At 39.8% G+C, this 16,967-nt stretch overlaps 1 protein-coding gene across 2 annotated transcripts; it reads left to right on the top strand.

The window, feature by feature from the left end:
• The first annotated feature begins 8,868 nt into the window (after window positions 1–8,868).
• slc7a4 (solute carrier family 7 member 4) lies at window positions 8,869–15,130 on the top strand. 2 transcript variants are annotated; one of them, XM_059503309.1, is made up of 6 exons: window positions 8,869–8,994; window positions 9,986–11,055; window positions 11,755–12,500; window positions 13,100–13,208; window positions 13,914–14,125; window positions 15,045–15,130. In XM_059503309.1, the coding sequence occupies exons 2-5, from the start codon at window positions 10,074–10,076 to the stop codon at window positions 14,108–14,110; spliced, it is 2,034 nt and encodes a 677-aa protein (XP_059359292.1). In that variant the 5' UTR covers window positions 8,869–8,994; window positions 9,986–10,073; the 3' UTR covers window positions 14,111–14,125; window positions 15,045–15,130. The 2 variants fall into 2 exon arrangements, with proteins under 2 accessions (XP_059359292.1, XP_059359291.1); XM_059503308.1 differs by having other exon boundaries at window positions 13,914–15,124.
• Window positions 15,131–16,967: the final 1,837 nt, after the last annotated feature.

Here is a 16,967-nt window from a genome sequence, read left to right as displayed (position 1 = left end):
TAAAAAGTGAAAGTGACGTGACATTCAGCCAAGTGTGGTGACCCATACTCAGAATTCGTGCTCTGCTTTTAACCCATCCAAAGTGCACACACACAGAGCAATGATAACACCATAGACAGTAAAAGAAATGAAAGCTACCGTCGAATTTTAAGGATATAGCAACTATTTGAAAATTTGCTCAGACGATTTCGTTACGAGTTGAAAAATCCAGGCAATCCGGCGGTGGCCCTCGGCAAGTCCTCCTAAAAAGTACGTTAGCTAGGCCTTGTAACATTTGGTAAAATATGGGGCTGCCTGTGTTGATTCTGTAGTGGATTAAACATTTGATATATTGTGCTTTGGGTATATCTAATGGGCAATTGTTTTGCCTGAGGGAAAAGTTTCCTAACTAACGTTTGCCTAACGATACTTATATCAAATGCAAACCTTATTTTAGAGTGCTCTTGTCATTTTAACCAAATAGTTTTCTTGTCTTTATTTAAATTTTTTTAACAAATTCTTTTATAATTGTATTACTTTTCATCAACTTAAATTAAGCATTATTTTTTATCAAGGGACTGATAAGCAAACTCGGACCTTAATAGAGTGGCGGGCGGCCAATGAAAGGCTTTTCACCGGGAGGCACAATTCCTCCAAAAGTGGATGGGAGTGAGTATTCATTTTGAGTGCTTGTATAATTCCCTGTATGTCTGAAGGTTTGGAGCTAGATTTGGACAGTCTTCATCCATAAGAATGAATACGTTATTGAAGTGGAATCATGTAAATCTTTATGGGTTTGTTTTGCCTATAGGCATTTTGTTTCCACTTCTGGTTTGGCCATAACTGCCAAACAGGCAAAGAAAAAATGGAATAACCTAAAAGATAAATACAAGGTAATCTGCCTGTTTCTCTACTTTCTGTTACTGAAAAGAGGCTTACCAAGATGTGTGTAAAGACTTTCCGGTCATATTTGAAACCTTACATAGATGCATTGGCCCTTACATTTTATTTTGTAAAATGTAGTTTACTCTGTTTACATTGTTTACTCTGAGACTGTAAAAAGAATAGCTCACCCCAAAATGAACATTCTGTCATTCACCCACAATTTTAAGTTGTTTCACACCTGTATACACTATTTATTTATTCTTTTTTTTTTTGCTTTACACAAAGGAAGAATATTTGTAACCTAACAGTTCTGGGGCACCACTGACATGTGTAATTTTTTGGTGTCTCAAACTGTTAGGTTACAAAAATTCTTAAGAATATCTTCCTCTGTGTAGAGCAAAAATAAAAAAGGTCTAAAAAATGTCTAAAAGTGTGGAACAACGTGAGGTGAGAACATGACAGCATTTTGCTTTATATTTCAGGAGCTTAGGGACCCACCCACAGGAAAAGGGGTAGAGGCCGGTAGTGTGACTGCTGCCACCTGGCAGTGGTACACTGCAATGGATGCTGCACTCCAGGGGAGCATCAAACCCACTGCCACTACAGGTGGCTCAGTCAACACACCAGGTTCTACCCCTTCTGTGGAAGCCAGGAGTAGTCAGCAGTCAAGAAAGAGGCGACGGGACAGCCAGGCTCTTCTTGAGTTTCTAAAAGAACAGGCAGAGAGGGAAGAGGAGAGGGAGAGAGAAGCATTGGCGAGAGAAGAGGAGAGAGAGAGGGCAGCAACAGCCAGAGCAGAGACATATCTGTCTCTGTTTGAAAAACTTAATAAATTCTAAATTAATGTTGTATTTAATGTTAAATGATTTTATATAGATTATTTGAATAAAAAAAAATAACAAATGAATGTTTCAATTTCAACCCTGGCAAATCATTGTTATAGCAACAGTGTATTCTTTATATTTACAATAAAAACACAAATAATATAAAATAATGTAATATCCAATGTCTATAGTGGTATACAATTATTTACAATCATGCAGTTAAATCTCAAGCAGAACATACCAACATTAAGAAAACGTATAAATGTATCTATATCCATCTACTTACACATTTATTCATACCTATCTTTCTAATTAATGTCATAGCTATTTCAACTGTTTATGTTGCTCTTTTAATGAACATGACAACATCTGGAAAGGTTTACTGTCTAGATGTAGTACTGTTCAGTAGGACACCCAGGCAGTTCCACGGGAGAAGAAAGCTGTGCAGCCAGACGTCCTCGGAGATGGTTCCCTGATAGGTCCCTCTCACCCACTGCTGCATTCTCACCATCCTCGCTGTCTTCTTGTCCTTGGCTTTCCTCCTCCTCCTCCTCCTCCAAGAGATCACCTCCCAACACAGATGTTGTGGAGGATACAACAGGCACCAATCACCTTTGGGGCGAACAGTGGCCTGATCTCCAGGGCCCGCAAGAAAATTGCACGCCAGTGAGTTTTTAACATCCCAAAAGTGCGCTCGATGATGTTCCGTGCTTGTGCATAATGCCTGTTGTATCGGGCTTCAACTTGGCCTGTTAATCAAAAATCGTGTAGAAAATGTGTAGTGTATTGCAAATTCATGACGGTAACAATTTGGTTTATCGTGTGTGTGTGTCTGTCTGTCTGACATAAAAAAAAGTGTTCTTACTTGCGACAGGCTGGCGGTATGGGGTCATGATTGCAATAGGATGCTGCAAGCAAGGGTATCCACCATCTCCCAAAAGATAGTATCCAGCCTGCTGGTACATTGGTGATCTGCGCAGCACAAGGGCATCGTGTACAGAGCCTGGATTGCCAATATACACATCTATAAATGTGCCTTTAGCATCACAGGTGCCCTGTAGAATGATGGAAGGGAAGATCTTTCTATTTATGTGGCATCTTTTTTGTGGCATTGCAGGAGGAACAATCCTGATGTGGCACCAGCAGCACAGCGGAATGCCTCATGGCCAGCAAGGTGAGCAAGCCACCCCCCACCTCATCCATTTCCTCTGCTTTTGGAAAATGAATAATTTTGTGGAGGATGGTCATCATCTCCTCCACAACATTGTGAACAGTCCTACAAACAGTTGAAAGTGGCATGCTGAAGTTATCTGATGTGACCCTGTAGGATGCTCCACAGGCAAGCCAATAAACCGTAACAAGTACTTCAATTTCACAGCTCCATCCATGGGCTTTTTGACGGGGAAGCATCTGTACCAGCATGTTGATGCTGTTCCTGGAGAGCCTGAAAGCTGGCTTTAAATCCTCTCCAGAAAAAAACTTGACCAGGATTGGTACCTGGTCATTGATCTGTGAATACCTGCGAGTGGGACTTTGTTCCTGTTAAAATATATAGATAATATATTAAGAATGTTTTTACTTTTGTTGTATTATGTATTTGTTATATGTATTGCTTTTAAAAAGTTTTTACTATATGTACTGTCGTTGCATTATGTATTTATTATATTTTTGGATTTTTAAAATGTTTTTACTTTAATGTATTTATTAATATAAGCTATTTATTCAGTTGTTTTAAGGATTTTGTCTAAAATTTACTAAAATCTGCCATAATTAAATTTCCCTCTAACATTTGCTCTTTTCGTGAAGTATTTCTTTATACTCTATTTCGGTTTCATTCATTTATTGATAAGCTCTAGCACAACATTCATCCCAGAGTCTAAAAGTTGTAGTCTATATGATTATTATAGATATTAAATTGTCCTGTTTGTGTTAAAATCTAAAGCAAATCTAAAGTTTTCACAGCATATTCTGTGGCGCTTGACGAAAGCACAGACATAACCGACAGTGCTCAGTTAGCAATTTTCATCAGGGGTATTAATGACCAATTTGAAGTGACAGAAGAGTTGCTGAGTTTGTGTCCAATGCACGGCTGTACCACAGCCAAAGATATATTTCAGCAGCTGTGTGACGCCATTGAGCACGCTGGTTTGCCGTGGAACAGACTGGTCGGCATTACCACTGATGGTGCCCCGTCTATGACAGGGAAAAAAATGGACTGGTGGCACTAGTACAAAGAAAGTTAGAAGAGGAAAATGTTGTTCTGTACTGCATTATACACCAACAGGCACTGTGCAGCAAATGCTTGAAATATGAACATGTCATGTCTGTTGTCCTGAAATGTATAAATTACATCAGGTCTAGGAGTTTACAGCATCGCCAGTTTCGGGCCTTTTTAGAAGAAATTGAGTCAACATATGGTGATGTACTTTATTTTACTGAGGTCCGCTGGCTCAGCAGGGGGAATGTCCTGAAGAGATTCTTTGAGTTAAGTTCAGAAGTGAAGAGATTCATGGAAGATGGCAGAATGGATGTTCCTGTATTTGATGATCCTAAATGGGTCATGGACCTTGCATTCTTAGTTGACATAACACAGGAGCTGAACGTCCTTAACCTGAAGCTCCAGGGCCCAGGTCAGCTCATCACAGCAGCGTATGACAGTGTGAAAGCCTTCTCCACAAAACTAAGATTGTGGAAAACTCAGCTTTCTGCAAAAAACCCTAGTCATTTCCTAACATGCAGATCTCTTGCGGAGGAGGGCACAGCATTCAGTGGTGATGAATATGCCTCTGCTATTGAAAACCTACTGCAGGAATTTGATCAACGTTTTGCTGACTTCAAGGCACATCGTGACACTTTCCAGCTGTTTTCAGACCCCTTCTTAGCTGATGTGGAGAGTGTCCCAAATCTTTTGCAAATGGAACTTATTGACTTGCAGTTCAACAGTGAGCTAAAAACAAAATTCAGAGAGGCACAGGGACAAGCAGACAAGACTGGACAGAATTACCTCCATGCTTCCCAGAGCTGTCCAAAGTGTTCAGTCGGGTAATGTGCCTTTTTGGAAGCACATATCTGTGTGAGAAACTTTTCTCAACTATGAACTTCAATAAATGCAAGTACAGGTCCAGGCTTAGTGATGCCCATCTTGAAGCTGTACTCAGAGTTTCAACTGTGACCTCCATCAGGGGAAACGTGGCTCAGTTGTACCACCCTAATATTTTAGGGTGGTAGCATGTTGCTGGTGTTACCTGCAGTACCACGACAAAAGCTGAAGAAGATCGAAGCGGCTCATCGGAGAAGCATTATAGCCATGACGGCAGCAAATAAATATCAAATCGTTATTTAAAACTACAAAAGGAGACAACAATGGAACAGGAAGAAGGCATTCTTTCCATCTCCACGAGGACTTGTACCACGGCAGAACATTGTTTGTTGCGGACAACTACTGATGTATAATGCTATATAATAAATGAAAAGACACTTGTTCTTTGCTTTGTTTTATTTTTTTATATGTGTATGAATTTTATTCAGGTGTAACATTAAAATATATTAAAGTGCACATAAACACACAAAACTCAAGCACATAAGGAGGGAGGGATTCTAGCAGACCAATCACAGCGCTTGCGGTTTGCGTATAATTGACACGCTGTTAGATTTTTGGAGAGGTGCACGTCAGGCAATGGCATAAGGGAGTGCATCTACGCATATGCTATGGTGTAGGCCAGACGCAGAAGTATAAATCATCCTTAAGACTTTGGCACCCATTCAAGTCAGGGAATTATCACCCCCTGCTGGCCAGACTAAAACTAGCTCCAGAAGCAAGCTGTTCACAGTGGCCTACCAACCATAAGAATATGCTACCATCTTCAAAATGAAAACGAAGTCAAATTCATAATTGAGGTGGGGAATTCATGACAACAGAATGCCAGGAGGCCAGATTAATGCCTCATTTGAAGGATGCTCCTTTTCACTAACATGTGTGAAATTACACTAGGACTTTTGCACCCATTCAAGTCAAGGAATGATCACTTCCTGCTGGCTGGACTAAAACTAGCTGCAGCAGCAAGCTACATTTTCACAAATGGTCTCAAAGAGAGAACTAAAGATGAACACCGAGCCAGATAACGAACAAAAGACTGACTCGTTCACGAGTCAAGAACCGGTTGCATCGGTTTTCGGATCACCAGTAGTTCTTTCGGACAGTTCGATTCAATAAACCGGTTGAAGAAAACGGTTCACCGGTTCTTTTGCGCTCGACGTAATGGCGTCATTTGCGATGATTGCCCTTGATTTAAGCCTTCGGTTTACCCACGCTCATAACACTAGCACAGAATAAGTTCAGAATCAATCACCAAAAGAATCAGTTCAGTTTATGCGCTCTGTGTAGTCTGCTTCACGCTGAATCACACATGCGCAGTATCATCAGCTCCTCGATTCTTCTTATCTGGCTCGGTGTTCATCTTCAGTTCTCTCTTCACAGCAGTTCAGTCAGTGTACTGGTTGAGTGCATGCATTACTTCCGGGATATTGGTTTGTTTGAACTCCGAGGGAGTGTCAGCCACATTAAAAAAAATTAACAGCTTAAGTCATTTGTGGATTAATGCGTATTAGAGATGCGAACCGTTTAAAACGATTCAGTTCGATTTGAAGAAACTAAATGATTCGTTCGCGAACCGGATATCCAGACTGCTTTGTTTTGAACTCTCTCACACAACAGACACGGAAGAGAAGACAATGCTGAATAAAGTCGTCGTTTTTGCTATTTTTGGACCAAAATGTATTTTTGATGCTTCAAAAAATTCTAACCGACCCTCTGATGTCACATGGACTACTTTGATGATGTTTTTCTTACCTTTCTGGACATGGACAGTAGACCGTACACACAGCTTCAATGGAGGGACTGAGAGCTCTCGGACTAAATCTAAAATATCTTAAACGGTGTTCCAAAGATAAACGTCTTACAGCAGTGGCGGTTCTACATTGAAATACACCCTGGGCGAGACCCCTTTCGAGCCCCCCCCCCCAGAGCAGAGAGCAACAATATTATCAACAAAAAAATATTAAGAATATTTGGGCTTCTCCATCAGTGACACCATCTAATGACCACTGACAACTGTTCTGTGTGGCTTATATCTGGGGTGCAATCCAAAATTATTGAAAAAAACTTTGCCTGCTTGATGTCATCCACTATAGCAGATATGATTTTGCTGCTCAACAAATCAATCAGCTCATTCTGCACATGATGGCCTAGGTAGCTGTTATGACTTGCTGTTCCTCTTTCGACACGGTTAAGGTGATCTTTCATGATGGGATCAAACCTGGCCATAAGTTCGACCTCTTTGAGGAAGTTCCCATTTGATGGTGTGAACAGTGTTTCTATGTGAACGAGTAATTTCGAATAACCAGTGACTGCACGATAGCAGTGAGACGTGTCAGCAGTGCTCTCCATCTCACCCTTTCAGCCTCCAGAAGTGCCTTCTCCTGCTTATCAATAGTTGCCCCACTTTTTAACCTCATTGACAGTTCCTTCCATGCTTTCATGCAATTGAGGTGTTCTGTACTGTTTTCATGTGATGTGAGATAATTGCTTGCATGTTTCCAATTTGCCATTCCTGCACTTGTTAAATTGATGTTCCTCTTGGAAAACAATTTGCAGCAGAAGCAAAAGAGGCTGCTGTTCTTAATTGAATATATCAGCCAACTTCTTGCCATCTTTTCACCAATTACTAATGACTTCTTAAAATATTGTTGGTGGCAACTTCTCCCATCACTCTCATTCATACGGAAAACAAAGCCAGGTGGCTTACTTGGTCCTCTGCGAACCAGCTCAGTCCGAAACCTGTCAGTCAGATGTGAGGGCCAGTTAGCAGGGTCGATTGACAGAGGCTCATCCTCACCAGTGGGGGTTCAGCTCCAGGCATTTCTATCAGACAGCATATTGGCATATTACTCAAAACACATAGCAGTGAAAAAACATAGTCCTACTCATAAATGAGCAGAAATATTAAAATTACATTAAATTGCAGTTGTCCAGTTGTCTTGTAGCCTACACACACACACACACACGATATGCACACCTGAAAGCTCATGCTGGGGAGAAGTAGAGGCAAAGAGGTCTTCATCCTCAATATCAGATATTTGTGGAGACATGTGTATCGGAGGAGGTGGTTGGCTCATCCTGAAGGGTCGAGACGATTCCAGAAGAGGCCTGTGTAGCGGGGGAGGTTGTTGGCTCATCCTGACCAGTGGCAGAGGATGCTCCAAAATATTTTAGAAGTGCCCCTGAAATTGCAATTGAATTGCATTTGAAATCAAAAGACCATAGGATAATGTTTTATAAAGCTAAAACAGCCTGGGGTCAAATTGACTCAAAACATAATAGAAGGGTTACATAAACATGCTCTTACACACTAAATGTCTGTCATTACACGCTATATCCTCCTAGACCCGGAAAAAAACATTATTTATTGTAATAAATAAATATTATCCCCAAATCGTAATCAAAAACAGGCAATGTTCAGAGAAACAGGAGATCCAGTATTTGAACTTACAATGACAGACACTCAACAGATTCACTACACAAAATATATCTCCGATATAACACTCACTACCAAACGACGACAATGCTAGCGAAATCAGATAGCAGTCAACGAGTGTTTGGGGCGGTCCTTATATCCGTTCAGGTGCATAGTAGCACCAATCACCATCTTCAGCTGGTTAACAGAGGCCACACCCATCTGGAACACAAACATCAACACACACGAGCAGAGAGAGAGAGAGAGAGAGAGAGAGAGAGAGAGAGAGAGAGAGAAATAAAACACATTAAAAAGAGTTCACAGATGCATTGCATAGCATATTTTAAAGGTCATAACAATTATTTATTCTAAATTATTAGACAATAAACATTATTTTTTATATACATTTTCAAGTTTCAAGATGAAGAACAAATTTGGAACACCAAATTCAATATTCTAAAATTCAGAGCCTACAGAAAGTGGGTCAGAGGTTAAGATTCCAGTTTTTACAGGCAAGAGTAGAGGGTCTCAATTATTATTTTTTTTTGTGTGTGTGTGTGTAAACTAGTTCTAGTATGTAAGTGATTAGCATGCCTAAGAGTAGGCGTCACACATAATTCAATAACAGTAATTTGGCCATTTCTAATGTGTTAGGGTGGGTACCGTCTGATGAATGAGGTGCTGTAGCTTTAAGAGCGGAAACAGCTCCTGTTCGCTCCTCCACCCTCACTCCCTTCCCTTCTGTTCAATGACGCTCTATCGCTTTCACCGAACGAGACACGAACCAACTACAGGTACAGAGTCGTACTATTCTTTATTATACGGATGTGTATGTATATGATTTGAATGCTTATGTTTGTGGTCAGTACAAAGCAGAGAGCGGGGCAGTTTCTCACCTGTCTCCGTGACGTTAGTTAACGTGGCTTTGGCGTTAAGGAGGATGAAAGAGCAGCTGTCACAGTTTTGTGCAATTAAACGATAAAAGCAACAAGAAAAGATCGCTGGCTCTTATATGTGAGCTTATTCCAGCTCTTTGAAATATCACTAATCTCAGATAAATTCAAATTACTCAAACTCAAATTATTCATGCTGCGTTTCATGGCGAATGGTAACGTTAGTCCGTCAACAGCTTGGCTTTTTGCATAAATATATAATATTGTATTAAAGCGATTTTTAGATTGACTGTGCAATGGAGAATTTGACATGTAATTCATTCGGGACTCCAGCAGCGGATGTGATGTGAGCGGAATCACCATCTGCAGCATCATCTCATCTGTGTGTGTGTGTGTGTGTGTGTGTGTGTGTGTGTGTATGTGCGTGTGTGTGGACTGATCCACTCTAACCAGGCCACATCTCCACATAACTAACATCATGATTTACTTTATCAAATATACATCAAATTAAGCATTAAACAGTATTCAACATTCATGCTGCATTTTAAAGAGATAATATGCCAGGTCTACATAGAGATATTTAATGTAGTGTATAAAACATAATCTAAATAACTGAACATTAGGTACACTATCCATAAAATTTGCTGAAGTCTGATACATGCAATCTATATGTTACTGCAAAGGCACCTAAACCCATACTAGACAGGCCTAGAAAAGCATATTATGAAATATATCAAATATTAGATGTTTTGCCCATGTTTTAATTATCTTGTACATTTTTCGTCACTTGTGCTGGAATCTTTTTCTTTAAAAAAAATAGTAAATTTTTTACTTTGGTGCTCGGTGTGTTAATAGCAGATTTGCTTTTCTATTCTGTTTCTATTCCTTTTAGGTTGTTTGACTCAGAAAATGATGGGCCAGGTGTGATCTTTGTATATTTCACACAGTCTCTTTCACCAACCCCTGCGTTCTCTGTCAAGATGGCATCATGTGTTTCCGGCTGCTCTCCAGTGGTGAGGTTCTGTCAGAAGCTGAACCGGCTAAAGACGTTGGAGGACGACATGATGGCAACTTCACTAAAACGCTGTCTGTCCACAGTGGACCTCGCGCTGCTTGGTGTTGGTGGCATGGTGGGTTCAGGCCTGTATGTTCTCACGGGAACCGTTGCTAAAGACACTGCAGGACCGGCTGTAGTGGTGTCTTTCATCATAGCCGGGGTGGCGTCTCTCATGGCAGCACTGTGTTATGCTGAGTTTGGCGCCCGTGTACCAAAGACAGGCTCCGCCTACATGTTCACTTACGTCTCTGTTGGGGAAATCTGGGCATTCCTGATTGGCTGGAATGTCATTTTAGAGTATATGATTGGTGGGGCGGCAGTAGCGCGTGCATGGAGTGGATATCTGGACTCTATTTTCAATCATCGCATTCAGAACTTCACCGAGACTCATGTGATGCGTTGGGATGTGCCCTTCATTGCTAATTACCCAGACCTCTTAGCAGCCGCCATCCTCCTAGTGGCTTCCTTTTTCATTTCATTTGGTGTTCGTGTCTCATCTTGGCTAAACCACATCTTCTCAGCCATCAGTATGGCAGTCATTGTTTTTATCTTGGTGTTTGGCTTTGTACTGGCCGACTCAGACAACTGGAGCAGTCGGGAGGGAGGCTTTGCCCCCTTTGGACTTTCAGGTATTCTGGCAGGAACTGCAACATGCTTCTATGCCTTCGTTGGCTTTGATGTGATAGCGGCTTCCAGCGAGGAGGCCAGCAATCCTCAGAGGGCTGTTCCTGCAGCGACGGCAATCTCACTAGGCCTGGCAGCCACAGCATATGTCCTGGTGTCCACGGTTCTTACCTTGATGGTTCCATGGCATACGCTTGACCCAAACTCGGCGCTCTCTGATGCGTTCTACAGACGAGGATATAGCTGGGCCGGGTTCATTGTGGCTGTGGGATCCATCTGTGGTGAGTATGAGTTAGTGGTTGACATATGGCCAGTGTAGACATTTAGAGAGCAGGGTGGTTGATTTAATACCGATATACACAATTAAATGACAACAAAAGATGTACCCAAATTCACTTGTTTTATGCAGTATTTATTTAATAATGCATTATTTCAAAATGACCTAATATGGGTTAATTATTTGGATTATTATTATTTTGATACATTTGATAAAAAAAACTTTAATTCGTCAAGGATGCATTATATTAATCAAAAATGGCAGTAAAGATATTTATAATTTTCTAAAAGATTTCTATTTCAATTAAATAGTGTTCATTTAAACTTTAGATTAATTAAATAATCCTGAAAAAAGTATCACCGTCTTAAAAATGTTAATCAGATTCAGCACAGCTGTTTGCAACATTGGAAATGAGAAGAAATGTTTTTTGAGCAGCAAATCAGCATATTAGAATAAATTCTTAAGGATCATGTGACAATCAAGACTGAAGTAATGATGCTGAAAATTCAGCTTTGACATTCATATTGTCACATTGCCATATAAAATATGTAAAAACATGTTTTTTTTTTTTTTTGGAAGACATGACTGAACTTATGTTGATAGTGATGATTAAGTTGTATTGCTGTTAGATTTTAATAATGAAGACTATGGTTGCACTATGTGTTTCCTGACTAATTAAAACTTATTTATCTCTTTCATCTAGCCATGAACACGGTGTTGCTTAGCAACCTCTTCTCCCTTCCACGGATCGTGTATGCCATGGCAGAGGATGGCCTTTTCTTCTCTGTCTTTTCCCGTGTAAACCCTGTAACCAAAGTCCCGGTGATCGCAATTCTAGTATTTGGCAGCCTTATGGCAATCCTTGCCCTCATCTTTGATCTGGAAGCTCTGGTCCAGTTCCTCTCTATTGGCACTCTGCTTGCTTACACTTTTGTAGCGGCCAGCATCATAGTGCTCCGCTTCCAGCCGGATAAAAGCGGTGGGAGCTCAGGAGGAGGTGGAATCAAGACAGACGCTTCATCCACATCTTCAGTGAACCAGTCAGGCCAGCCGGTGGATCCGCCTGTGGTGACGAATGAGACCCAGACCTTTGCGCCGGACGGTGGAGAGCTGAAGGAGTATGAGTCCTTCTCTGATAAACTTCAGTTGGTGGAGCGGGAGAAGTCAGTGAAGGAGAGAGGGGCTCCAGGGACACTGAAGGCCTGCTGGGAGCCTTATCTGGGCCGGATAGTGGGGGGCTGTGAGCCAGGCGAGGTGGTGGCCTTCTCTGTGCTCGCTCTGATGGTCAGTGGAGTCTGTCTTTGTGCTGTGCTGGTGTTTGGGAATAACCAGCTCAATCTGCCTGTGTGGAGCTTCACCCTGCTGCTGGTCATCTTCAGTCTGGTCTTCCTGCTCAGTCTGGCTCTCATCTGGGTCCATGAACAGCAGCCCAATCATAAGACTTTTCAGGTGAGTTAAATAATAGGGCTGAATAGACAACTGGTTAGCTATCATACAGTGTAAAAGTGAGCATGATTTCCGTAAAAATAATTGAGTGTTAAATCCTTTGCATGTGTGCATCATAAAACATGATCATTGTCTATTATTGAATACATCATCGATGTATGATTTGTTTTTTCAATAGCCTAAATCAGCTGAATCAGTTCAAAAAATATTTTGTGAACAAATTTTTTAGGAATCTGACTTGAGTTGGTCCAAACAGTTCTTAAATCAAGTTTACTGACTTGTTGCTGTCTTTCTTGGCGTGATCTGGGATAACAACTCACAGACTCATTGAATATAGCTCTAGTGAGCTCATTGTAAGAACATTATATATTCTATACATTTTTATGATTTTATGGGCCTACCACGAACTGAACTTTCAACATGAAGTTTAAGTACAAATCCTAAAAAAAACTGCAATTAACCGCAATATGTCATACACAAGGTACGTGTGATGAAGTAAAGGAATATCTTTTCCTCTAGTTTCCAGTTTATTTAAACAACTTTTCAGAATTCTTTTTTTTTTTTTAAGATTTAAAGTGATAAATTAGTGTTTTATCATTCAGGTCCCTCTGGTGCCATTTGTTCCTGGCTTCAGCATCCTTATGAATGTATTTCTCATGTTGAAGTTAAGTCCACTCACCTGGATCCGTTTCGCCGTATGGCTTGCAGCAGGTACCACTTCATTGCGCTTCACCTCTATTCCACCACAATATTGTGAATTACATAAATATCAATTAAAAAACCCTCTACAGTGTAACCGCAGAGGAGATATATAGTTTATGAACTGATCAACTCATTACAGAACAACAATCTCATTAAAGACAATGAGCCGTCTGTGAATACAGCGGTCATAAAGAGACTCGCCCTCAGTTTGTTCCAAACCCATTTGACTTTCTTTGTTTTCTGAAACACTGGAAGATGCTTTAAGCAGAATGTTCAAGCTGCTATTTTCCTACCAAAGATGTTGGGCACCTTCAACTGTATTTCTCTATAACTTGTATTTCGTAGGGTAGTCTGAGATTCAGACTATAAAATCTACATACTGTTGCCTTGACAGATAAATAAAAACAGCATTTTATTTCAATGGGTAAACAAGGTGAAAATACGGCTATAGTTTGAAGGTTTAGATTTGTTTAGCTAGTTTTTTAGTCAAAGTTAATAGCTAAATGGTGACTGTTCTGCATGTTGAAGCTTTTAAAGAGAGTCCAGCGTTTGTCTGTAGTAGCTGAGCATTAATTGGCTATGCACTCATCTGTGGGAAAAGAAGATCAGCCTAAACATGATTATCTTCAGGTCCTGTCAGCACTGCTACAGACCATATAAACAGTTAAGCCAGCCTGCTCACATAATCAATTTTGTCCTGCTGCTCTCTCACAGGTCTTCTGGTGTATTTTGGCTATGGTATCTGGCACAGTAAGGAGGGTTTGCGGGAGAAGCAGGGGCAGGAAGTGGCAGCACGATACGTGGTCCTTCCCAGCGGCAGCCTGGTGGAGACCGTCCAGAACGTCCAGCCTGAAGGACACACTCTCAGCACACACTCACCAACCCACGATAATCCACCTGCCAGCAGATGATCTGATCACAGTGAGGTGTGTTTACAGTACACCTGCATGCCTGCCTGTTCTGTTCCTCCTGATTCAGTTTACTGACAACATGTTAAGATACGCTGTTTATCAAAACGAAGGGTTAAAGGAATATTCTAGGTTCAGTAACTTGTCAAATAATGTTGGTTCCCACAAAAAAATGATTTGGACTTCCCTCATTTCCTTTAAAAAAACAATAGAGGTAAATGAAACCCATTTTGGAGCCGAAATGTGTACCTTATTATTTTATGAACGGTTATTCTGTTAAAACTGTATTACTTGAGCTGTAAAAAATCTGAGCTGTCATTGCAAAAAAGTTGTAAAATTGTAAATACCTTTTCAAAGAAAAGCGTTTTTGTTTATATCTTACGACTGTAATTTTGAAATGGTGAGGACCGATTGGCCCAATTCACTTACTTTGAAAGTATCTCACTGTAATCCAGATTTGTGACATTTTTTAAGAAAATAAATGAAGTGGATTGTAATTTTTGTGGTAATCAACATTATGCCACAAATGCTGTTAACTGGTCCTAACCTGAACTGACCCCAACATATTACTTTAATATTGTATTTGAGCAACCAGTGTCAACGTCCTTGTTCACCATCCTAATCAAATACGGCCGTTTATTTTCTTTTTTGTGTATACAAACACACACACATGCACATACTTTGCTGACCATCATTTTAATTTAACAGCAGGCAGGAACTATCAACAAATCAAGTGAATATACTTAAAACATTATATATTTACACACCTATTATTTTTGCAGTCTGGGTCACAAACACACACTCCTTAAACACACACTAACCTCAGTGGCTCTGTTTCCACCATCTTTCTCCATATTTTGTTTTCCTCTACTTCTCTGCACCTTATAAATATTTATTCTTATAATACAGTATAACTGTATTTTTATTTATTTTTCAGCATATACTGGAACCGAGATCATGTTTTAATCATGTTAACCTTTCATGGTGATTCTTTTCTGTTTGTCATGTGTGTTTGTACGATAATGTTTCATTTGTGTCCACTGCCACACCTCACTAAAAAAACACTTACCCCAGTGCTCACTAATCCTTATTCCCACACTCCGATCCGCACATCTCATGTGACATTCCCACACACTAAACCACCCTCATTCTCACACTTACTCACTCAGTGTTGCGTGACACAGATGGAATTGGTACCTGTGAAACTCGCTGTTTATTTAGCTGGGTCAGTGACATTTATTTTGTTTTTGTCCAGGTCTATACATTTATTTGAAAATGAAATCCCGCTAGCCCAAGGAAAGTTGATTGACCGAGATCTTGCATTAAAAAATAAAATCAAAATTGTGATACAACTGTCCTGAAACAGAACAAGGAAAAAAGGCTCATTAAAAGGATGAAATTATTAAAAAAGAAATAACCTTTTATTCTATTATTAGAAAAAGGCAGTGAAGTGGCCTCTCAATTTAAAAAGAGTACATTTCTAAGAACATGAAATCGATTTTAAATCAGACATTTAAAAAAATGCCCCTTTCTTAATTTTAAACACTCTTATTTGTCATTGTCCCAGCTAAATGTGTATTAAAAATATGGCTTTAGAATTTCTGTTGACTTTAAAGATTAACTCATTTTATGTTGTTAGAATAGTCACAGTTATAATGGCAAACTTACAAACACACACATACACGGTGTTAAGAATCTTCTGAGAGCTTCAGTTTGTGTTGCTCCAAGTGGACTGACCCTGTTAGTATTTAGGCTAAATTTGCTTTGGATAGGAACATGCGTGTTAATGACTAATAATAATATATACTTCCATTGAACACAACTAGAATATTGTTATTGAAGATAGTTTTCTTAGTACAAGGACAACAGAAAGTGCATTAAATGTGCAGTGGATGCTGTTTGGACAGCAGATATTGGAAAATATGCCATGCAAAAGCAAAGATGGGATATTTCCCTTCACAAGCCCCTGTAATCTCCCTCACCCCCTAGATTTACTGCATCCCCTCCCTCACAGATTGACCCAGATTATCTGTGTAGAGAGAGTATTAGATTGTCACTCGGATAGCACTACACTCATTCACTATCATGACCAATGTCATTCTACTTCCTGCTGTTTCTGCTTTATCATGCTAACTCCATTTTAAACATACAACAAAGACCAATCAAATTTTGACCAATCACATCCACTCAGCATGTGAGATTTAATCAAAAATCACTTTACAGGTTACTGGATGTACCAAAAGTTTATTTTAGTGCTTTAAAATATAGTTAAGTAAGGAAGCATGTGTTTTTGTTGATGTATTTGGACTTGTATGTTTCATTTCATTCACACTCCAATCCCAGTGTTGTGTGGAGTCGTAACCATACTACATAATGACTACTGGATCGCACCCATGAGACTTTCATTAAATGACATTATCTCTGCAGCCAGTCTAACTACATCTAACAAGCTGAACTAAGGCTGCTTGCACCTGGTATGAGCATCCATCTCAAGTGCTCAGCTGACATAGATCTGCATCTTCATATGGTGCACAAATGTAACAAAACACAATAAATATATCACACTGCTGTTTCGTTATAATCTTTATAATCTGACGACAAAAATGATGTTGTCATCTTGTCATGTTAATATAAGAACCACTGAAGGTTATGTGAAGCTTTGCTATTGATTATCAATATGATTTATTTATTCTATTGTTGTTGTTTTTTTTATTTTAAAACTGTACATAACAGGCAAAGTTTAAAACGTAAAAAAAATTATTTAAACACCAGATTGTGTTGTTTGACAGCTTAGTATTTACATTTCTGTAAATGATTAACACTCCTTTTCATTTGTATATACAGTGAATGTAAGGCTAAA

The sequence above is a fragment of the Carassius carassius genome, chromosome 21, assembly GCF_963082965.1.
Source record: "Carassius carassius chromosome 21, fCarCar2.1, whole genome shotgun sequence".
Classification (NCBI taxonomy): Eukaryota; Metazoa; Chordata; class Actinopteri; order Cypriniformes; family Cyprinidae; genus Carassius; species Carassius carassius.
The sequence above is the reverse complement of the archived record's forward strand: the minus strand, read 5'-3'. Positions and strand labels throughout refer to the sequence as shown.

What these genes read in the sequence shown, in the direction of transcription:
- slc7a4 (XM_059503309.1), top strand. Translation starts at nt 10,074, where the DNA reads ATGGCATCATGTGTTTCCGGCTGCTCTCCAGTGGTGAGGTTCTGTCAG. An exon ending in GGCTGTGGGATCCATCTGTG is followed by an intron (nt 11,056 to 11,754) that starts GTGAGTATGAGT and finishes TCTTTCATCTAG; the next exon opens with CCATGAACACGGTGTTGCTT. An exon ending in CGCCGTATGGCTTGCAGCAG is followed by an intron (nt 13,209 to 13,913) that starts GTACCACTTCAT and finishes GCTCTCTCACAG; the next exon opens with GTCTTCTGGTGTATTTTGGC.